At 38.8% G+C, this 24677-nt stretch overlaps 1 protein-coding gene across 11 annotated transcripts in view; it reads left to right on the forward strand.

Annotated features, from left to right (window-relative positions):
* The first annotated feature begins 244 nt into the window (after window positions 1-244).
* ASXL2 (ASXL transcriptional regulator 2) overlaps window positions 245-24677 on the forward strand; it is a 79354-nt gene continuing 54921 nt past the window's right edge. For 3 of the 11 annotated variants that reach the window (XR_006741388.1, XR_006741389.1, XM_045580621.1), the window contains exons 1-3: window positions 247-618; window positions 21460-21542; window positions 21743-21745. Coding sequence is in view for 1 of the 11 variants with exons in the window: in XM_045580621.1 (XP_045436577.1) it covers window positions 277-618; window positions 21460-21542; window positions 21743-21745 (428 nt within the window). In the remaining 10 variants the exon portion in view is untranslated. Of the gene's footprint in view, window positions 619-8421; window positions 8428-10104; window positions 10112-17848; window positions 18054-21457; window positions 21543-21742; window positions 21746-22367; window positions 22541-24677 lie in introns of those variants that run through there. The other 8 variants (XR_006741392.1, XR_006741391.1, XR_006741396.1 and 5 more) reach the window with 8 other exon arrangements.

Below are 24677 nucleotides of genomic sequence, written 5' to 3' on the forward strand. Positions count from 1 at the left end.
CCCATCCCTTTCAATGAGCCTTCCGGGACGGATCAAGTTCCGCTTCCGTAGGGAGGGGCGGGCGGGCGGGCGTGAGAGCCTGACGCCACGCGCAGGCTGGCGCCGGCCTGTCCTCACGCGCATGCGCCGGAGGAAGGGGGCGTGGCGAGGCGCGGCCGCCGCCGGCTCGCCCTCCCAGCTGCCGCGCGCGCGTGTTGGGTGGAGGCGCGCGTGCGCGTGCGCTTGTCCGCTCTGCCGGCTGCGTACAGTAGTGACGGGCCGCGCGGGAGCGGTCACATGACCGTAGCGGCTGCCTGTACAGTAAGGACCCAATATGGCAGCGGCGGTAGCAGTGGCAACGGCAGCAAGACCGGCCGCCCCTTAGACCCCCCCCCCCACCCCCCTCCGCGGCACACCACCCCCTTCCGCCGCTTCCTCTGCTTGGGTGCTCCTCCGGCCCGACTTCCCCTTCCTCCCACCTTTCCCGGCTCCGCGGGAACAGCCGCGCAGGGCAGAGAGCAGGCAGGGAGAGGGCGGCCGGAGCCCGGACACGGGAGCCTCCCAGTCAGTTCAAGACCCGACATGAGGGAAAAGGGCCGTAGGAAGAAGGGCAGGACCTGGGCGGAGGCCGCCAAGACGGTAAGGGGGAGGAAGCGGAGGGGGAGGCCGGGAGGGTTTGTTTCCCTCGCCGACCTCCGGAGGCAGGAGGAAGGGAGGTCATTGGCCCGGCGACCCGGCGGAGGGGGGGGGCCACGAAGCCGCGCCGGGAGGGCGGCGGTTAGGGTCGGGGTGCGACCCGTGTGGGAATGGAGGCGCCCGGCGGGAAGAGGGTCGTCGCGGCGTTTGTGCTTCTCCCCGCGATTGCGACGAGTCCTCTTAAACGTGTTTGGAAGCTTGCCTCTCGGAGTCACGGCGCTCTCACTCCCCCCACTCCCCCCCCCCCCGTCTGGGTGGGTCGCCCCCGCCCCGGCATGGGGGAAGTCTGCGGTGCTTGCACGGTAACCGGTTCTCCTCCCTCGTGCGGCTGAGGATCCCCCATTGGAGGGAGACCGGAGGCGGCTTGTGCGTGCACCCAGCCCCGGAGCCAAGCGGGGAGCCCCGGCGCTTGGCAGAATTGACCCGGGCGAGCAGACAAGGCGCCTGACCTCGGGCTCCCTGCTCCTCTGGGCTCCCCGGTCCCACGCGAGGTCACGAGGCTCCTGTTTTGTTTGTTGTTTGTTTGCTGTTGCAGCTGAAAAGTGCAGGAGGTGTTTAGAAACCAAGTAACAGGTGGGACTTGTAGAATTTTTTTTTTTTTTTTCTGTTTCCGTAGAGACCTACTCTGAACAAGGCAGCAATGCATGGCGGGACGTGTAGTTTACCCGGCCTTGACTTTTCCGTAATTAAAGTGATGGTGTGGCTTCACGAAGTTGTACTTAGTGGGTAAAACCATCTTTTTTTTAAATTTTTATTTATTTTTTTTCCTTTCTGAATTTGCTATAATGAGACTTAGGTAGGTTTTTTTTTTATTTTAAAAATAGGACTTTGTAGGATTAGGGAGAACTGTGATGAAAAAAAAATTAAGAGAGTGTGTGTGTGTACGTGTGGAAGCGAGGAGGCAGCAGAAAAGTAACAGGAACATCACACAGCCTTTGAGCGTTGGGAAGCGAGAAGGGGTGGAGGCATGATCTTTAATGGTGAATCATGTCAGTGATATTTGTACAACATGGAGAGCCCTTCTGAATGAACCTTTTATTATATGATTGGTTTCTCTTTTTGAATGAGATGTTTCTGAATACAGTGTAGAAGTAATAAATGTTCACTCTGGGAAATTTGTGAAGATTATGGAAACCTATAAAGAAGAACATTTTTTAAAAAATCACATATTTCACTCCTCAGCTGTATTTGTTAACATTTCGGTAAATGTGAGGGGGTTGATGAGCCTCAAACTGTTTCAGCTGGAAATGTGAAAAAGTAAATAAAAGCACATTTTATTTATGGAGTGTTTGTACATACAGTTTGTCTTCATAATTGTGACTGCTGGTAGTTACCCTCTAATAAAAGATTTTAAAAATTCTATAGAAATAATTCCCTTGGTGGTCCAGAAATTGCTCCTTCACTGAAGACTGTTTTACTTTTTTTCTAAACTTGGTGAATACCCCAAGACCTCTTTCCTTTTTTTAAAAGGAGGATGGTAAATTTTAATTGTAAACTTGAACTGTTAGGTAGGCAGACCCTAACCCTAATTAATTTTATTATGTTAATATATTTTGTCAATTAATTTTGTTAATTTTGTCTTTATAATCTTAGTATTTTTTTTAAGTATTATCTCTTAGGATGAAATAATCTAATCATTGGGAGATTGTGACAAATAGGAAAAATTTGTTTGCATCTTTTTTTTATATATATATATATATTTTATTGATTTTTTACAGAGAGAAAGGGAGAGAGATAGAGAGCTAGAAACGTCGATGAGAGGGAAACATCCTACCGGGGATGTGCCCGCAACCAACGTACATGCCCCTGACCGGAATCTAACCTCTGGGACCTTTTAGTCTGCAGACCGACGCTCTACCACTGAGCCAAACCGGTTTCGGCTGCATCTGTTTATATTTACCTATAATGAACTAATATGATTATTTGTAATCAACATTTCATGCTCTAGTCAGCTGTGTGAAAAATAGTATTTTAAAGATGGAAAGACTAGTTTTTGTTTCTTAAAATGTTTTTTATTGATTTTTGAGAGGGAGAGAGAGAAACATCAATGAGAGATCATCTGCTTACTGTACACCCCCCACTGGGGATCCAGCCCACAACCTGATCATGTGTTCTGACCAGAAATCGAACCACAGGACAACTCCCAATCCACAAGGACTAGGCAAGACTAGTTTAATTAATCGAGTTCTAAGTGAGTTCCTGAAGGGATCAGTGTATTAGTGGTTTGGTGTCTTTATTTTATTCTGGTAAATGTATAAGGCTTCAGTCTAAGTAAAAGTGAACTTTATTTTATTTTATTTTATTTTTTTAAATATATTTTTATTGGTTTTGTACAGAGAGGAAGGGAGAGAGATAGAGAGCTAGAAACATCGATGAGAGAGAGTCATCGATCAGTTGCCTCTTGCACACCCCCTACCGGGGATATGCTCGCAACCAAGGTACATGCCCTTGACCGGAATCGAACCCGGGACCTCTCAGTCCCCAAGCCGACGCTCTATCCATTGAGCCAAACCGGTTTCGGCAGTAAAAGTGAACTTTAGAAAGAGAATAGTGACACTAAGACTTTTTTTCTAGTAGTCAAAATCTAGAAAATACCAGACCCTTTTTGGTTTGTTTTATCATCTATTAAAGTAAAACTCAGTGCTCAAAATATTTCTGCTTGTAGGAAGTTTAGAAGAAAATATAAGAGGAATAAACAAAAGTAGTTCTTTAATATTTTAGACTTTAGAATCAGATCAGAGAATTGGTGATTTGACAAATGGAAGTAACTTTGACCCAAATTAAGAAATAGTGCCCTCGCAGAGTAGCTCAATTGGTTAGAGTTGAAGTCGGCAAACTGTGGCTCTCGAACCACATGTGGCTCTTCCACAAAATACCACAGCCTGGGCGAGTCTATTTTGAAGAAATAGCATTAGAAGAAGTTTAAGTTTAAAAACGTTGGCTCCCAAAATAAATTTCAATCGTTGTACTGTTGATATTTGGCTCTGTTGACTAATGAGTTTGCCGACCACTGGATTAGAGCATCTTCCTGATATTCCAAGGTTTTGGATTCATTCCTGGTTAGGGCATATACAAGAAGCAACCAATGAATGGATAAATAAGTGGAACAAAAAATAGATGTTTCTCTCTCCATCTCTCTCTCTCTCTCTCTCTCAACCCTCCCTTCTTTTCTACCTAAGATCACTAAAAAAAAGGAGGGAGGGTTTGCATATATTTATAAGATCAAGAAAACTAGGAGAAGTAATTTTTTTTTTTAAATCCTCATCTGAGGCCAAAACCAGTTTGGCTCAGTGGATAGAGCATTGGTCTGCGGACTGAAAGGTCCCAGGTTCGTTTCTGGTCAAGGGCATGTACCTTGGTTGCGGGCACATCCCGGGTGGAGGGTGTGCAGGAGGCAGCTGGTCGATGTTTCTCTCTCATCGACGATTCTAGCTCTCTATCTCTCCCCCTTCCTCTCTGTAAAAAATCAATAAAATATATATTTTTTAAAAAAATAAAGAAAAAAAATCTATGTACATTCAAAAGAATATTAACATGTAAATGAAGTCTTTATAAATGCCATCCAAAAAACAAACCACTTTTTCTTCAGTCTACAAACCATGTGCTACAGATCTACACTACAGACTTCTGTGCTCCTCAACTCTAATACCCAAACTTCACTTAATCATACTTGGGCTACTTTACTCCCAAAAGATACCCAAAGATATCTCTCGTGTACATGTCTAAGGTCTGTCTCTCTGCCCCTTCCACCTATAATCACAACAAATCTGTCCTCTTATGTTATTTTTCTCTTTTAATGCTTTCCTAGTTGTGGTAGACAAGAGAAAAGTAAAAAATTAAAATAAAATAAAACAGGACTAACAATATTATACTGTAGTATTTTGAAAGCTCTGCTTTGCAAAAACAGCTAAATTCCTCATGATATCATCAAATATTTAGATGATACCATGTCTTTTTAAAAATAAGCATAAATGAACATTAGACTAGAGTCAAGTGTAATGCTTCTCAATATTTCTTACTATAAATGTTTCTATTTAAATTGCACCAAACACTATTCTACACTAATCTCTCACCTGAATAATGCATTTTATAATAGTGTATTTTTTTAAGAGAAATATAAATAAGATCAGCAGGAAGACTCTATCTAGTGCCCTTAGTTATTGGAACCTATCTATACATTAAATCAGCCTTTTGGCAAAATGGCATAATTTTACTATTATATAATAGTTATGAATCTTATCTTTTTATTTTTTGTAATTTTTAAAAATTTATTTCAGAGGAAAAGAGAGGGAGAGACAGACAGAAACATCAATGATGAGACAGATTCATGGATTGGCTGCCTCCTGCATGCCCCACACTGGGGATGGAGCCCACAACCTAGGCATGTGCCCTGACTGGAAGTCAAACCGTGACCTCCTGGTATGGTTCATAGGTCAGTGCTGAACCACCAGCCAGGCTGTTTTCTTTAGATTGTTCATAGCAACTTTACATCAACCCATGTAGCTCTCATATACCCACATACAGACCCATATCATGTATGTATATAAATGATTGAATAATTTTATCTGTTGCTTCATTATTAGTCAGGAATACAACCCTATTTTAATAGTGCTGCCTAAAACAGGACAGCTCTACAAGAACTGTCAAGAACACAATAAAATAAGAAGCAGATCCTGCCTGTATTCATAATTTATTATGTTCTTTTTGAAACTCTGTTCTTAGAATATTTATTTGACTGTAATGATATGAAATAAATTTAAAACTTACTTCTCCTACCTGGCCAGAGTAGCTCAGTTGGTTAGGCATCATCCTTTGCACCAAAAGGTTGCCTGGTTTGATTCCTGGTCAGGGCACATACCAGGGGGGGTTCCATCCCTGGTCAGGGAATGTACAGAAGGCAATCAATTGATGTTTCTCTCTTACATGGATGTTTCTCTTTCTCTAAGCATGTCCTCAGATGAGGATTTAAATATATATATAATTTTATATATATATAATTTTATATATATATATATATATATATATATATATATATATATATATATATAGTCTCGACACTATACCACTGAGCCAAACAGGTTTCAGCTTTCTTTCTTTTTTTAATTGATTTCAGAGAGAAAGGGAGAGGGGGAGATAGAAACATCAATGATGAGAGAGGATCATTGGTCGACTGCTACTGGGGATCAAGCCCAAATCCCGAGAGCACATGTTCTTGACCAGAATTGAACCTGGGACCCTTTGGTCCACAGGCCAACACTCTGTCTGCTGAGCCAAACCAGTTAGGGCCATAGATTTTTATTTTTGTCATTTATCTAAAGTTATTTAATGTTGGGGAATAAGATGGAAGATAAAAAAATTTCTGTTGAAGGAGTAAGACTTTTATGTAGGAAATATAGAAAATGGAAAATAAAATTGATTTTAGAGAGAGGAAGGGAGAGAGAGAAGCATCCATCTGTTACCTTCCACATGGGAATGAAATCCACAATCTGGGTTTGAACCTAGGACCTTTCAGTCTGCAGGCTGACTATCCACTGAGTTAAACCAGCTAAGGCTAAAAAAAATATTTCTTAAAAAAATTGAGAAACTGCTCTTATCCATGATTTTTATTTTTTTATTAAAAATATATAATTATTAATTTCAGAGAGGAAGGGAGGGGGAGAGAAAGATAGAAGCACAGATGAGAATCATTGATCTGCTGTCTACTGCACACCCCCTACTGGGGATTGAGCCTGCAACCTGGGCATGTGCCTTAACCTGGGATAGAACTGGAGCCTCCTGATTCCTAGGTTGATACTCAGCCACGAGCCACACTGGCCAGGCTGATCCATGATTTTTAAAACAATAATTATGTTTTATTGAGGTATAATTGACATAAAATTATATTTCAACATTTATGAAATTGCTATCTGCAAGTCTAACTACTAGATGATTTGATGTAACACTTTTTTTTTAAATATATTTTATTGATTTTTTACAGCTAGGAAGAGAGGGATAGAGAGTTAGAAACATCGATGAGAGAGAATCATCGACCCAGCTGCCTCTTGCACACCCCCTACTGGGGATGTGCCCGCAACCAAGGTACATGCCCTTGACCGGAATCAAACGTGGGACCTTTCAGTCCGCAGACCGATGCTCCACCACTGAGCCAAACCGGTTTTGGCTGATGTAACACTTTCTTGAGTGATCTTACATCTTGCCATAAAAATGAAGTAAAGTTTCCCTGCATTTTGCTTCTTAAGTTTTGTATTATCTTTTTTAGTCCTTCTGTCCTGTTTTTATTATATGTCCCACAATGCTCCTAACTCATTGAAGAAAAAAAAATAAAAATCTAATTTTGATCACAAGTTAAACCTCTCTGTGAAAGGTTCTGCTGCTGCATCTCCTAGAATTCTGACAGAAGCTGAAAAAATAAGGTCAGATTTGCAGAAGTCCTTGCTGTTTCATCATCCACAGAATCTATCCACTCTTAAAAGGCTGTGCAGTTTTGCTGTCGGTGAAAGGGCATTATGTTTTCATTACAAAAACTGTCTGGAAAGAGGCCAGTGTGTGGAATATACAATTATAGGGAACTGACCAGTAGGTTTTTCTAAAACCTGCTATTTGTGTCTTTTTTACAGAATAAACTCTGAAACCCCTTTGGTTCTGTATTTTTTTCTTTCCATGTCTCATAGAGGCTATCATAGAGTTTTTAGTATTATGAAATTTGGTATTTTTAGTGCAGTTTGATTTATCATGTTTTTAGTGTGTGTGTTTTTAATCCTCACCTGAGGATATAGGATGATTTTTATTGATTTGGAGAGAGAAGGAGAGAGAGAAATATCAATCTATTTACCACGAGTAACTTTTTCAAAACTGAAAACCCAGGTATGTGCTCTAACCAAGAATTGAACCTGCAACCTTTTGGTGTATGGAATGATGCTCCAACCAACTGAGCCACTTGGCCAGTGCTGTTTTTAGTGTTTTAATTTTTTTTTTTTTTACATTATTATTATTTTGTTAATCTTTACCTAAGGATATTTTCCCATTGATATTTAGGGAGAGTGGAAGAGAGAGAGAAAGACAGAGAGAAACATCAATGTGAGAGAAACACATTGATTTACTTGCCTCCTGCACGAGCCTCAACTAAGGCTTGGGCCAGGGAGGTACATGCAACCAAGGTATGTGCCCTTGGCTGGAATAGAACCTGGGACTCTTTGGTCTGCAGGCCAGTGCTCCTGAGTCACACTGGTTAGGGAATTTTTTAGTGTCTTAAAAGGTAATTGACTGTACTAGGTTTTTGAACTTCTTTATTTTTGTAAAGGAAAAAATTATTTAGAAAGTTTAGAATTAAAAATACAAAGATTAACATAGGTGCAGTTTTTGAACTCTTTAAATATGACTTAAATACAATAGTATTGCTTTAAACTTTGAGTTTCTATTAAAGTTATATAAACATTATTTAAAAAATGTTTTTATTAATTTCAGAAAGGCAGGAGAAAGATAGGAACATCAATGACAAGAATCATTGTTGGCTGCTTCCTGCACACCCCGTACTGGGGATTGAGCCTGCAACCTGGGTATGTGCCCTGACTAGGAATTGAACTGGTGACCTTTCAGAGCAGAGGGCACACTCAACCAATGTAGTCATACTGGCCAGGGGTTAATCTTTTTTAATTGGAGGTAAGGAAGACATTGTTCTCCCTTTCGAGAGAATACAATTTGAGTAAAGTTCGTCAACTATATTAAGTGTTGTTTGCCAGGAAAACAGGTGGAGTATTTGTCTTGTTTGTGAAAGAAAATTATTTCAAGTCCCACCTGGGTATTTGCCTCCAAAGACCCTTTTGTGTTATTCTGTGATAATTTTTACTTTTGATCTTCCTTGACAAAACTAAAACTGGTTAAATGGTGAATACATATGTATTCGGTCCTGGGCCTCAGAGGACACTGTAAACCTTATTATAGTGTCTTCTGAGTAATTTGATCCATCTTTTAGTAAAAATTTTGTTGTAAAAGACTTTTCATTAGAAGAGTCTTTGATTTACTGGCATTTAGCAGTTGATACTACATTTAAATGGACTTTCATTGGAGTTCACAGCTTGGGATGGCCTAAATCATTCTGAATCTTTAACCCACTTATATCTGAATTATTTAATAGCTGGCTTAGCCATATTCAGTTTCAAAGTGCTTAATGTTAGTGACTTATTTCTAAATAGTAATGTAAAATTTAAATATATTGCTATTGATTTATAGTGGTTAGTTTTCTATATGATTTGGGTGGTTCTGACAAATTTTGTAAGTTTATGCAGATGGTACCATGAAACATATTTATATGAAGAAATATTTTCTTTAGTGTGGTGTGTGTATGTGTGTGTACACATGCATACATATGTAAAATAAATGGATTACAAGAAAAAATATAATGGGAAGAAGTTTTATAAATATTAAGTACCCATGAAAGACATAATGGGGAATAAAAAACTTTTTCATAGCAACTTGGGATTAACTTTAACAATCTGGATTTGATGTTGGTTCTAACATTATGTCAGCTTGGAAGATTCTTTAAACAAGTACACAAACATTAATGTGTACAAGAATCATCTGGAGAGCTTGCTCTAATGTAGATTTTTATTCAGTAGTTCTGCAGTGTAGCCAGAAAGTCTATATTTCTTTTCTTCTTCTTTTTTAATATAATATTTTTTTTAATTGAGTTTTAGAGAAGAAAGGAGAGGGATAGAGAGAGAGAAACATTGATGAGAGAGAAACATTAATCAGCTACCTTTAGCACATCCCCTACTGGGGATCCAGCCTGCAACCCTGCCATGTACCCTGCCTGATAGGAATTGAATCAGTGACCTCTTGGTTCATAGGTTGAACCACTGAGCCAACAGCCGGGCCAGAAATTCTGCATTTCTAACAAGTTCCTAATGCTGGTGCTTTGGTCTAAGGACCACTTTTGCAGTTATAGAGATTTATACTAAGTTTTCTGTTTCCTCAACTTTAAAATAGAGATAATAGTAGAACTTATATTTGGGATATTAAATGAGAATGTATGAAAAGTTCTTTTTATAATGGTTAGTATGTTGTGAATATGGTTAATATTGTTGAAAAATTAGTAAATATGGATTATTTTATATTTCCTAATAAGAAAACTATTATACTGTAAAGATGTTATTTCTTAGCAAAGATTCACAGAGGTTTGAGATTATTACTGAAAAGCCTTTTAACCTCAGGGATACCATTTGCCACTCGTTTCTGAAGGTCAGTGTGTAACCACACAGGGACTTAAACTAGCTGTAAACAAGTTTGGGAACCCGTCTCATTTCCTGCTATAGGAGATTCTGTACTAAACCCCACTCTCTTGACTTATACTTTGGAAACTGCCTCTGAGAACACCGTGTAGCAAGGAATGGCAGACAGCCTCTAAGAGCTGAGTGACTGCTGGCCAAACAGAAAGGAACTGAAACCTGCCAACAGATAGGCTTGGTAGTAAACTCCAGACCTCAGATGATTTCACAGTCTGAGCTGACAGTTTAATTTCAGTCTAGTGAGACCCTAAACAGAAAACCCAGTTAACCTATGTCCAGAATCCTTCCACACAGAAACTGAGATGAATTTGAGTTGTTTTCACTGAAGTTTTGTAATAAAACATAATTATAAAGTAAATTTGTGTTGGGACTGTATAATAGCAAAATAGTAATAATACTGAAATTTGGTGGAGTGGGACTTGGTGAGGGGTGGTCTTAGAGGTTTGACCTGGGTAATCTGGGATGATGGATAAAACATTTAGAGGTGAGTATGGGTACAGGCATTCTAGACGGAGGGAAGACTAAAAAATGCAAGGTATGTTTGATGCATAGCTAATTTACCTTGGAGTATTGTGAAGCGTAGTGAAAAATAAGACCACAAAAGGTAGGTTTGGGCCAAAATGTGGAGGGTCATAGAAACAGGCTGACAAGTATTTTTATCCTAAGAGTCTTAGGGAGTTTTTATGTAGGTGATAATATCTGTGTTTCAGTCTAATTGGGCCATTTGTGGGATTTATTAGTTGTAGACAGGTTTTGATTGTTAGAGCAGGACTCTGAATTGAAAGGATGGGCCCTGGTTGGTTCTAGGTTAGAATTGGTGTGCTAATTTTTGCTCTACTGATGTTGAATTTAAAATAAATTTAGTTATAATAATATGTAATATAGGTTTCCTATTTCACAAAAATTTCATAAATTATTTAAATTATAGAAATTAAATTAATTTGGAAAAGTAGAGAAAAAAATTCACCATCATCTGACACAGTATAGCTTAGCATTTTGGGACTTCTAGTCTTTGATACAGTTTTCTTTTCTATGTATCAGGTCTAGTAATAATTAATGTCGTTTTCAAACATTCGTTTAAAATCTTGCTTGGCGTTGACTTGTATTGACATAACCTTCATACACATGGTATCTACAGAACGTGTGAAGTGCAATTAACAAGTTTTGCTTGAAAAAGTTTGTGTTTGGTTTGGTTTTTGTTGCAAAACTAGGGCTAAGAAGATGGCGGATGAAGAGCATATTGGGCACTGCATGCTTTAAGAGTTCCAATTAGGAAGAAAAGCAAGTGAGGCTGCAAAAAACATCTGTAGTGCTCTTGGTCAAGATGCAGTTAGCGCCAGAAAATGCCAGCATTGGTTTGAGAAATTTTGCGAGGGAAATTTTTTGTTAGATGACAAGAGTGGTCGAGGCCGTGTGTCCAATTTTGATCAAGAAGCTCTTCAAGCTCTTTTGGTGCAAAATCCTCAAATTACCCAACAAGAGCTTGCGACAACTTTAAATTGTTCACAGAAAACAATTTCCAATCAATTGCGTGCACTTGGCAAAGTCCAAAAGTTTGGAAAATGGGTTCCTCATGAGTTGACCGACAACAACCGTAATCAAAGAGTCACAATTTGCAGTTCGCTCCTCTCTCGTCAAAACCGTTTGCCGTTTTTAGAGCAAATTGTTACCGGAGATGAAGAATGGGTGCTGTATGTTAATTTGAAAAGGCGGCCTCAATGGTTGGACAAAAATGAGGCTCCGCTGCCCACACCAAAACCTGACTTGCATGCGAAAAAAGTGATGTTGTGTGTTTGGTGGAATTTTAAAGGAATTCTTCATTATGAACTTTTACCATCTAACCAAACCATTACAAGTGCAGTGTATAGTGCCCAATTGGAAAGGTTAGCCCAAGCTTTAAGAGAAAAAGAACCCGCACTGATTAATCGGAAGGGCGTAATTCTTCACCACGATAACGCACGACCTCATACTGCAAGAATCACTGCTGAAAAACTGCGCCAGTTGGAATGGGAAGTTCTCCCTCAACCTGCATATTCTCCTGATATTGCCCCTTCCGATTACCATTTGTTTCGTTCTTTGCAAAACTTTCTTCTTGGAAAAAAATTTAATAATGAAGAATGCCTCAAAAATGCATTGACCGAACTTTTTGCATCAAAATCACAAGAATTTTACAACAGAGGGATTAAAATGCTTCCTGAGCGTTGGGCACAAGTAGTAGAAAACAACGGCAACTATATTGTTGATTAAATTTTGTTGTTTTGTTTAAATAAATTCGATTTAAAAAAGTATTAGAAAACGACATTAATTATTACTAGACCTAATAGTTGTAATCAGTTTCTTTCTGTTTCTAATCTTTTTTATGTATTAAGAACTATTTTATATGTCATTCTCTGAATCATTGATAAAATCATTTGCTTTTAATTTTTAGACTACTAATATGGTAGATGACGTTAGTTTCCAAATTTTGAATTGGCCTTGTTTTCCTGGGGAGAGGGGAATGAAATCTTACTTAGTTGTCGTATAATATACTTTTTACATATTGTGCTGTATTTGCTAATATTTTGTTGAGAACATTCACAGTTATGTTCATGAGGGATATTAATCTGTAGTTTTCTTGTGCTATGTCTGGGTTTTGGTATTAGAATAATACTGCCTCATAAAAAAAGCTGGGAATTCTTTCTCTCAATTTTATTTCCTGAAAGAGATTATAGTTGATACAAATACTTATGAATTCACTTACTTGCTAAAATTGACTTTTAACTTCAAATCAATGCGCATGACACTTTTTGTGGTCATTCATGAACATGTGAGGAGTGGCAAAAAATTTGAGTCACCTGATGCCAACATTTCCAGCTGAGGTCCTTGCTAAGATCGAGCAAGGTGATGCTCTGCCTTCTTGTTTCAGTTCTCATAGTGAAAACATGGTGTGTGTTTGTGAGTGTGTGTGTGTGTGCGTGTGTGTGTGCGCGCGCGCGCTTTAAATGTTTTTGTTGATTTTTTAGAGAAAGAAAGGAAAGGAGAGAAATACCCTATCTATTATATTATGTTAGTGGCAAGTGCTATGGGGAAAAATAAAGCAGGATAGCTAGGAAATACTGGGCTGGGTGTTTGCAATTAAAAAATAATATATTTTTTTTCAAATTGAATTCAGAGAGGAAGGAAGAGGGAGAAAGAGAGATAGAAACATCAATGATGAGAGAGAATCATTGATTGACTGCCCCACACTGGGGATGGAGCTCAAAACTGGCCCAGAATTGAACCATGACCTCCTGGTTCATAGGTCAATCACTAAGCCACTCTGGCTGGGCTATCATCTAAATCATTTTATTATACTTAATACTACTTAATACTTAATATACTTAATACTACTGAACTGTACACTAAATTTCTAGAACTTTTTCCATCTTGTAGAACTGAAATACTGTAGACATTAACTTTTCATTTCTCATCTCCCCTCATAGTCCCAGGCAACCACCATTCCTACTTTCCATTTCTATGAGTTTGGACTACTCTAAATATCTCATGTAAGTGAAATCATATAATGTGTGTCATTTCATGATTCATCTATTTTACTTAGCATAATGTCATCAGGGTTCCACCATGTCATAGCATGTGTCAGAATTTCCTTTTTTTTATTTTGTTAATCCTCACCTGAGTATATTTTCCTTTGATTTCTTTTAGAGAGAGTGGAAGGGAGCGGGAGAGACAAAGAGAGAGAAACATTGATGTGAGAGAGACACTTTATTGGTTGCCTCTCACATGTACCTCAGTATTATCCGGAGATTGAACCTGTAACCCAGTTTATGTGCCCTTGACTGAAATCAAACCTGGGACCCTTCAGTTCTTGGGCCGTTACTCCAACCACTGAGCAAAACTGACCAGGGCAGAATTTCCTTTTTAAGTGTATGTATGTTGTGTGTGTGTATGTATACCACATTTTGTTTAATCATTGGTCAGTGGACACTTAGTTGGAATTCAGGCCATTTTCAGTTACAAACATTGCTTCAGTAAATATTGTTGTACATATATATTTGTGTCCTTGTGAGAATATCCTATGCTAGAGGCCCGCCCAGTGCACAAAATTTGTGCACTGGTAGGGTCCCTAGCGGCTGCCGGCGGGGTACTCCCTCCCATTCTCCGGATGCCTGCTCCCTTCCTCTGGCTGGCCCTGCCCCCTGGTCAAATTCCCAGCCAAGGGGACAATTTGCATATTACGCTTTTATTATATAGGATAATAAAAGGCTAATATGAAAATCAACCAAATGGCCAAATGACCAGTTGCTATAATATACACTGACCACTGGGGGCAGACGCCCAATGCAGCCTCTCCTGCCTCTGTGGCAGCACTAAGGATGTCCACCAGATGGCTTAGGGGGAGCGGGCCTAAGCCATCAGTCAGACATCCCCCAAGGGCTCCTGGACTGTGAGAGGGCACAGGCTGGGCTGAGATTACCCCCTCTCCCCTCAGTGCACGAATTTTGTGCACTGGGCCTCTTGTAGTCATATAATTTTTATATTGGAACTAGAGGCTTGGTGTATGAAATTCATGCATGGGTGTAGGGTCCCTAGTCCTGATCGGCGATCAGGGCCGATCTGTGGGGCAACCGGTGGGGCAATCAGGGAGCCCCCCTGGTACCCACCTTGGCTGGCTTGGGGCCTGTGGGTTGAGACAGCTCCTGCACTGAGCGTCTGCCACCTGGTGGTCAGTGTGCATCATAGTGACTGGTTGTGCCGCTGGTCATTTTGCCATTTGGTCTATTTGCATATTAGGCTTTTATTATATAGAATTGCTAAATCAAAGATATATCCATCTACGCCAAATTGTGCTTTTAAAAGGGTTGTATCATTTTACAGCTGTGGATAACAGTGTTTGCTCCCCACATCCTAGACTTTTAGTCATTTTCACCTTTGTCAATTCAGTGGGTGAAAAAAAAAGCTGGTTTGATTTTGATTCTATATTTGTGATTATATGACTGTGATTGAACATTTTTTTTTTTTAAATATATTTTATTGATTTTGTACAGAGAGGAAGGGAGAGAGATAGAGAGTTAGAAACATCGATGAGAGAGAGTCATCGATCAGCTGCCTCTTGCACACCCCCTACTGGGGATATGCCCGCAACCAAGGTACATGCCCTTGACCGGAATCGAACCCGGGACCCTTCAGTCCCCAAGTCGACGCTCTTATCCATTGAGCCAAACTGGTCTCGGCTGAACATCTTTTTAGATGTTTACTGACCGCTGTATTTGTTTCTCTTTATATCCTTTGTTCTTTATTTTGAATTGTTGGTGTTTTTCTCATTGATTTTTAATAACTTTGTGTGATATGTTTTCCATTTCCCCCCTAATTTTCTTTAGGTTTTGTTCAGGGCGTGCATGTGCATACATGTAGTACCAAGTTTTTCATTTAGAAAAATATTTTTTATTAATTTCAGAGATGAAGAGAGAGGGAGAAAGAGAGATAGAAACAATGAGAGAAAATTGTCGATCTGCTGCATCCTGCACACCCCACCCTGGGGATCCAGCCTACAACCTGGGCACGTACCCTGACTGGGAACCATACTGTGACCCCCTGATTCATAGGTCGATGCTTAACCATTGAGCCATGCCAGGCAGGCTGATTAAAGATACCTTTAATGACAACATAATGTATCACTGCTTTCAATTTAGAAATAATTTATTGAGTTTCTCCTGTCTTTCAGGCAGTGTCTAATTGGATTACCATAAAGATAAAGAGGCCTGTGGTTTCTGCTTTGCTAATGAACTAGAGATCTCATTGGGAGGGGAGTTAAATTGATATATTATCAATTTAAAAAAATATATTTTTTTTATTGATTTTTCACAGAGAGGAAGAGAGGGATAGAGTTAGAAACATCAATGAGAGAGAATCATCGATCAGCTGCCTCTTGCACACCCCCTACTGGGGTTGTGCCTGCAACCAAGGTATATGCCCTTTGACCGGAATCGAACCTGAGACCCTTCAGTCCACAGGCTGACGCTCTATCCACTGAGCCAAACCGGTTTCGGCTGGTATATTATCTTAATATTGGGAATTTTGATTGCTTATTTTTATAACTGTTACAAATAATAACTGTAGTGAACAACTTTGTGCCTAGATCGTGTATGCATTTCTGTTATTTTGCTTTTATAGATTGCTGGAAGAAAAGCTATTGGGTAAGAGGATGTCAATCTTTGAAAAGCTCTTAAAGTTACATGTTACCAAATTGTTTTCCGAAAGGTGTATCACCTTACTGTCCCAGCTGGGTAGTGTGTGTTGCCTGTCTTACTGAACCCTTGAAGGATTGACTATACTTTTGAAAACTTTTGCCATTTTATTAGGTGACAGATAGACTTTCAGGTATAGAATGGAGTGGAGAAGTGAAGTCAGTTACAGAGAATGGCATGAGCAAAGGTGGGATGTTGGCAGTGTGCTGCAGGATATCGACACACTCCCTTACAGTTTATTCCTTACACGGCTAGCGTTCCAGATTAAGCCCACTCTTGTTACCATGCCTGGCTACGTGTCATACAGTTCTCAGCTTCAGTGTTGGTAGTCATTGAGGCCTGACTGCTCAGAATTATCTCTTTTCTCATTTACTATGAACCTTATCACCCTGATTTATTCTGTTTATTGCACTTAAACCACTATTTAAAAAATATATATTTTTTGCTTACATATTTATTGTCTGTTTCTACCATTAGAATTGCTAACTTATTATCTTTTCAGAAAGTTTTTCCATTTCTTTTGTGGATTTGACAAAGTTAGTTGGTACATAATATATATTTTATTATTTTGTAATTTCTGTTATTTGAAATATTGCATAATTTTCATAGAAAGAATTAAAGGTTTTATACCTGTAGTTTTCAATGTCTTTTTTAGTATTTCTTCTCATATTATAGTTGTCTGTCTCTCCCCCATATTTTCTCCATCCTAGATAGGAACAAAAGGACTTGTTTCTTATTCATCTTTGTATCCCCAATTGTTGACACTGAAGGAGTATTTAGTAAATGTCCATTAAAATGAGAGTTAATTTTAGGGGAAGTGTGGATGTGTAAACTGATGGAGAGGGAGTATATATAGCATAAGGCTTATGAACAAAGAATTTTGTTCTCTATCACGTATTAACTGGTGTGATCGTGGTCAAGTGACTTATTTTCTGTGTCCTAGTTTTCATATCTGAAAAAATGTCATAATACATAGTACCTACCTCATAGGTTTGTTGTAAAGATTAAATGAGCTAATATGTAAAACACTTAGGATAGTATCTGACACTTAAATGCTAGAAAAACTAGGTGTTATTAATTCTTCAGAATTTTGAGAAAATTAGGTTTTGAGAACTTTTTTTGTTACTTAAACTAGAGAGTGCACATAACATCTGGACTTCCTGGATAATCAGATAAAAACAATCTAAGCTAGGAATGAACTATTTCAGGATACTTGATCAGAATTGAGGTAAAACTACCCCCCTGGACTTAAGAAGTCAGCCTATGTAATCTCTGGTTTTCCTAAGCTGCCTCTCTGTATAGATTTGTATTTAAATATTTGCAGCCACTTCTTATATTCAAGTTTCTGCTCCTGAATCTTCAAACTTATTTGCAATTGCACTTACCTTTCATCTTTCTTGTTTAAAAATATATATGGAGAGAAGCATTTTTACTGTTGTTAAAGCCTGTGTTCCTAATTCCTTAGTCAACGATCACAGGTTTTAGACCTCCCATAGATAGGCACGAGGGACACTAGAAGAACAAGACAGATGGTCCCAACCCTCCTGAGCTCATGTACCAGTGGGCAAGACAGATGATTTAAAATGCAACTCTAATAAATACAGTGTGGTACATACTACTGAAGGTGTATAGTGTGCTGCAGTAGGAGCATAAATGCTTTTGAAACCATGGGAGGATGAAATGCCCAAGGGCTGTAGAAATTAAGACAAGAGAATCCTGAGGAAAATCAACATTAAAAGATTGTGGAGAATGAAAAGTTGTTGGTGAAGAGGTAGAAGGGAAACAAGGAGAGTCTGGTGTCACAGAAGCTGAACAGAGAAGTGCATCTCAGGACAGAGTTAGTGATCAAGAGATACTGCTAAGCAGCCAGGTAAGGCCCTTTTCCTTCTTTCCTTTTCTAATATTTGGCTCTATAAATTATTTCTTCTAAATTCCATGTATTCCTTGTTATTATCTGTTCAGTTCCTGAACTCACACAATGAGTGTGTGTATAATGAGTTTGGTAGGTGTGGGATATTGCATCCTCTGAATTAATTGTGTTTCTGAGTGTCAAATTAGCACAAGTTCGGATAATAAGGGATTTGTCTCATTTATGTCTGCATCTGTTTGCGCCTCATGTTGGGATGGGGAAAGTTGGGGTAACTAAGGGTACTTTGGTCTCCTTTTATCTTTGTCCAGTGAAACTTGTTCAAATCCACTTAACAAAATTCCTTGAATTCAGATTTCCTTTACTTTTCTAGGAGTTGTTTTAACTCCCTGCTGCCAACTTTGGACTTCCCTTTCAGTGCTAAATCCCCTCAAATTTGATTTCTTCCCTTCTGATGAAATGGAATTTAAACTTGTAAAGCTAGTTATAAGGCTTTTTATTGCTAGTCCAGTGGATTTTGAAGTTGTTATCTCAACTTCTAGGCAGTTTTTGACATTGTTGTTCCCTTCATCCTTCTTAGAATGTTTGTCTTTTGTGAGGCACCATATTCTTTGGTTTTCTTCCAGTTTCTTTGGCCACTCCTTAGTTTATTTCCTAGTTTTTCTTCTCTGACTTGTAAACATTGGTATGTTGGTTCTGTAGCATGGGCTCTAGTCAGTCATTCTGCGTATTTTCTGGGTGACCTCATTCATTACAGTGGCATTGATTAACCTATTTAAAGGTTTTTGGACAACAAGTAAGCCATAAAACACTGAAGTAAATCTATAAAGATTCATGTTTTTATCTGTACATTTTATTTTTCAACGTATTTTTATTGATTTCAGAGAGGAAGAGAGGGAGAGAAACATCAATGATGATAGAGAATCACTGATTGGCTGCCTCCTGCACAGCCCACATTGGGGGCTGAGCACGCAACCTGGGCATGTGCCCTGACCTGAATCGAACTGTGACCTCCTGGTTTATAGGTACAGGCTCAATCACTGAGCCATGCCGGCTGGGCTGAGCAGTTATTCACATTATGAAAGTAGTTTCTAAAAATTGTGTTTATGTGGTTCCGTAAACAGATACCGTGGAATATTTTGTTTGATATACACTGCCCTCCTGTGGTTAAGTTAAGCTAAATGTTTTCATAAAACTACTAGTATTTTCATTTATATTAAACTTGTGATAAAAAAAAAATATTGCAATGCACTGATAATATTGTAATAATAATGTAATAGAATACTATATTTTTGCTCAGAAATATATGTAGCCATGTTGTTTTTCTCTCTAGTTTTTTCTCTTTGGTTTCTCTAGTGTGTGTCTACATTTTTCTCATTCTATGTCTTTGCACATTTTCCTATTAAAAATAAGTAAATTAAAAGAGTCAAATGAAAACGTGAAAAATACTAAGCTATTGGAAGGTTCATTTAAATGTAGACATGTTAGAACAAAAAGAGCCCTAGCTGGTGTGGCTCAGGTGGTTGGGTGTTGTCCTGTGCACCAGGGGTTGCCTGTTTGATTCCTAGTCACGAGCACATGCCTATGTTGCTGGTAGGGAGTATGCAGGATACAGCCACATGATGTTGTGCTCTCACGTTAGATATTTCTCTCCCTTTCTAAAAGTCAATATATTATTCTTTTTTAAATTAAGTAATATGTCTCGCCTGGCTAGCTCAGTCGGTAGAGCACGAGACTCTTAAATTAAGTAATAAGTTTTTATTGATTTCATAGAAGAATGAAGAGTGAGAGTGAGATAGAAACATTAGTGATGAGAGAGAATCATTGATCAGCTGCCTCCTGCGTGCCCCACACTGGTGATTGAACCTGCAGCCCAGGCAAGTGCTCTGACCAGGAATTGAACTGTGACCTTCTGGTTCATGCATCGATGCTTAACCACTGCGCCATGCCAGCTGGAAAATAAATTATTCTTTAAAGAAAAAAGACCCAATCAGTTATAATACATGAAATTAATAGAAATCTTGGTGAAAAACAACAGAAATGAAAAGATGAAAAATAAACTGGAAAAACATTTGCTGTAAATGTGATAGTATAAGTTTTAAGAAATTTAGTATGAAAAAAGAACTATTGACAAAGGCAAAAGCATACAGTAGAGTAGAAATAGTCTCTTCAATAAATGGTATTTGAAAACCTGGACACGTACATACCGTTTGGGTCTGTTCTGCATATGCGCCTCCTAGTGGCTATTTTGAGAACCAGGTAAGTACCGTAGTATGTTGAGGTAGTATGTTGAGGTTTGGAGTCACATAAGCATAGTTTGGGGTGACCTCAGGGGTTTTTGTAGAACTTGATGGTATCTCTTTCTCTTTCTTTTGCACTTTCTGATTTCTAGAGACCCTTCTCCCTTGTCCTGTCACTGGATAACTGGAGTTGTCATTCTTGTTTTGTTACATACTTCCACAATCACATCTGCCTTCTATGCTAATCAGCAAGATGGCAGAGAAGGAATATAAGCCATGAGGATTCTCTTCACACTCGTGGGACCTTTCTTAGAGATTTAGGTCCTGGTCTGTCCATTGCTGCTGTCATCACTCCACAACTGCTGCCTTCAGATTGCCTGGAGACAGGGGCCAAGAGAAAGGGAAAACAAAACAAAATCCTAGAGGGTCCTCCTTCGCTCTTCAGACCAAAAAGGAAAAGTCTTCTTTTGAAATCATTTCTGTCTGCACTTAGAGTGCAGTTTTGAGTTTGGACTGCCATTGAGTCCAGGCTAAGTAGTCCCAAGGTACTTCTAGTTGTTGTTTCCTCCCTCAAGCCAACTGCTACCATTTTCAGAGTCCTCAGATAGCTGCTCCATGTATTCTGTTTAGGTTTCTAGTTGTATGTATTCATTGGGAGAGATAGAATAAACTGGGCTTATTCTGTTTTCATTAGAATCAGAACACAGGTACCATTTTAATTTTATTATAACTGTATTAATTTGTTTTGGTTATGCATTTTTGAGAATCCATGCTGTATTAGGCTTTGCTGGAATGTGAAGATGGAAAATCTTTAAGGTGCTTATAGTAGGTACACAGGTAGGCCTGTGATGTAGGGGTAGAGACAGAAAGTAAACATTTAATATTATGAATTAATAATTAATAATTGAGTTATTAATTATACCCCTTTTATCTATTTCTGCTTAGGTTTGACTTGTTTGTGACTAAAGGAGAGAAGATCCTATTTATATTTCATTAATATTCCATTTTTCTTATCTCAAAATAAAAGGGATGAAAAATCTCTGGATATGTATGTGCTGGATGAAATTAATACATAATTTTAATAAGTATAAGGAATATACTTAAATATATAATAAGAATAAGAACTTACAATAAGAAAAATAATTTATTATTATATACTTGTTTCTCAGGTCTTAGAAAAATACCCCAATACACCCATGAGTCATAAAGAAATTCTTCAAGTTATCCAGAGAGAAGGACTAAAGGAAATCAGGTGAGTTATTTAAATATCATTAGTAACAATTACAGTCCATGATTAGAGTATTTTATAATATATAACAGTGTATTTCAATCCTGAAGATTATTTAGTGATAACTACATTGTTAATTTCTTATTTATTCAGTTGTCAGATCTTTGGTATTTTTAATTATTGCACAGTTATAAAACCAAAAGTAAGTTTTAATAAATTCTTAGAAGGTAACTGTCTCTACACCCATGCACTTTAATTCTTATGCGGCCTAGAGCCATCTTCAAGCCTTCATCTATCAATTCAGGCTTTTGATTTAATAAGTTCAGTCATCAGCTTATAAAAAGTACTCTAGTGCAAAGAGAGTACTAGAGGTAGACAGTCTAGGAAGAAATAACTTTGGCTACAAAGCACACAATGGAATAGATAAATACAAGGAGTATATATTTCATATATTAGTCTTACTTTCAAATATAGCAGCCTGGGATAAATTAATATAGGGGTGAAGGTAAACATATTTTAATTTATAAGAGCCTTATTATATTAAAACTAGAGGCCCGGTGCACAAAATTTGTGCATGGGTGGAGTCCCTCTGCCTGGCTGGTGATTGGGGCCAATCAGGGCCAGTGGCCAGGGAGGGGCCTTGTGAGGGTTTCAGGGCATGTCTGGCCCCATCTCGCCCTTTCCCGATTGGCCAGACCCCAATAGCAAGCTAACCTACTGGTTGGGAGCATCTGCCCCTGTTGGTCAGTGCACGTCATAGTGACCAATTGGTCCACTGCATGTTAGACTTTTATATATATAGATTTTTAACTCACAACGTGGAATGCTTGGTATGCACTTTTCCTCCAGCCCCTGGCCTTGGAGACATCATGTCCTTCTTAGGCTCTGCCCACCCTCTTCAGATGCCACACAAAATAAATTGCATCATGTGTGTGGAAACCCTTTGTAGGCTCCACGGGTGTGTCTTTACTTCGCTGCAGTTCTGATGACCCCAACATAAGGAGAGACACTCTCATTATCAGGTAACACCATCATGGTGAGACTCCTGCTCAGCCTGCTGCAGCAGTTTTAAATAGGCCATCGATCACCCTAAATGGTTTGGTTCGGTGGATAGAGCCCTGGCCTTTGGACTGAAGGGTCCTGGGTTCGATTCCAATCAAGGGCACATTCCTGCGTTGCGGGCTCAATCCCCAGTAGGGGGCATACGAGAGGCAGCAGCGGATCAATTCTCTCTCATCATTGATGTTTCTGTCTCTCCTTCTGTCTTCCTCTCTGAAATCAATAAAAATATATATTAAAAAAAAAAAGAAATAAATAGGCCATGAATTAAACGTCACTGCTGTATGTTCAACATACTTTGTAGGTTAAGGCGGAAATCTGGGAGTTTGAGATATTTTCATTGAGAAAAGCTTGTGCTTTAAAACTGCTACTAGTTGTTCTCAATGGAAGACCATATTGTTTAGGGAAAGTGTTCAGAATTTTGGGGAGCTATTTTTTTTTGCGGCCGGGCGGGGGGTGGGGGGCTATTTTTTGATTACCACAATGACTAGAAAGTAACAGGGTGCTAAATGTCTTCCTTTGAAAAATTGTTCACCTCAAGTGCCAGTAATATTTCTATTGAGAGATAGTGAGTTATGCTGATACACTTGTAAATAAACAAGAAAGTATTGTAGATTTTCATTCTCATTCTTTTTTCTTTACCATGAAATTCAATTTGAGTTCTTTTTTATTGCTTTTCTTTGCTAATGCAGTTAAAAACTTTTGATTTGTGGCCAAATGTCAGTAGGTTGGGAATAAATTAAGTTTGCTTTATTAATATAAAAGATGAAGTGTAAATTAGTAAAACTTGCTTTATATAATGTATGCCCCTGAAAAATTGTGTGAACATTTGTAAATTAAAATGTATCTGAAATATGTTAGCTCTTAAACATAGTTTTTGTAAATTATTTTAAGATGTATCAATGATATATTCCAAGTTATTATTGTTGTTTGAATTAGTCATATTTATTAGATTAAAATTAAAGCACAATACCCACTTTATCACACATCAGTTTGTATAAGGCTGTAGGAGAAGAGGACAAGTGATTATTGTGACTAAGGAATGAATTAAGCTAAGGTATTCTAATATCCATTTATAACACTATTGGGTCTTATAGAATGGGAATGAGCTAGGGATTTCATTCTTTATTTATTTAAAAAATATATATTTTATTGATTTTTCACAGAGAGGAAGAGAGAGGAACAAAGAGCCAGAAACATCGATGAGAGAGAAACATCGACCAGCTGCCTCCTGCACACCCCCCACCAGGGATGTGCCTGCAACCAATGTACATGCCCCTGACCGGAATCGAACCTGGGACCCTTCAGTCCGCAGGCTGACGCTCTATCCATTGAGCCAAACTGGTTTGGGTATCATTCTTTTCATAAAATTAGACTTGATACACACTGGGGAAATCAGTCAGGAAATCTGGTATGTAGAGATCAGACTTTACCAGTCCTTTAGGTCAAAATGCCAATTGCAGGTTCACCCAGCTCTAACATAGTAAGGCTCTGTGACTTTAACCCTTTGCACTCTGCTGTCCCCTCTCAGGGGACATTGGAATTCTAGCATATCACTCGGATGTCCCCTCTCAGGGGACATTGCAGTTTATTAGTGATTACGGGGAATTGAGTTAATTCAACGCACGTGTCCGCCGCAAAGTAGCGTCGAGTAGCTGGTAGCCAATGTCCAGGATGGTTCGGAGTGCAAAGGGTTAAACTTGTCATTATCATTTCTAGGGAGTAGGCAAGAACAGTAAATAAATAAAGAATGTAAATTAAAAAAAGAACAGAAGGAAGAACTTATGCTGGTGCAGTTATGTGACCACAACCCAGTTCTTTCTCCAACTCCATGGGACTTTTAGTTCTCACCTCTCTTGTCAGCATTACTTATCACAGCTGATGTCTACTTTTTTCTGGAAACGGTTTTGTTGCCTGAAGTGACCACAACATTCCTGTTTACCTTCCTCTATTAAGTTTTTCTTCTCTTTTTTTCTCATTTTCTCCAACTTATGTGTACTTTCATCCATTCTCATAGCTTTAAATGCCAGTTTTGGCTTGTCAGTTCCCAAATATGTAGGGCATTTGCTGCCCACTGCAGCCTTGATACACGCTGATGCT

The sequence above is a fragment of the Pipistrellus kuhlii genome, unplaced genomic scaffold (genome assembly GCF_014108245.1).
Source record: "Pipistrellus kuhlii isolate mPipKuh1 unplaced genomic scaffold, mPipKuh1.p scaffold_m20_p_13, whole genome shotgun sequence".
Lineage (NCBI taxonomy): Eukaryota > Metazoa > Chordata > Mammalia > Chiroptera > Vespertilionidae > Pipistrellus > Pipistrellus kuhlii.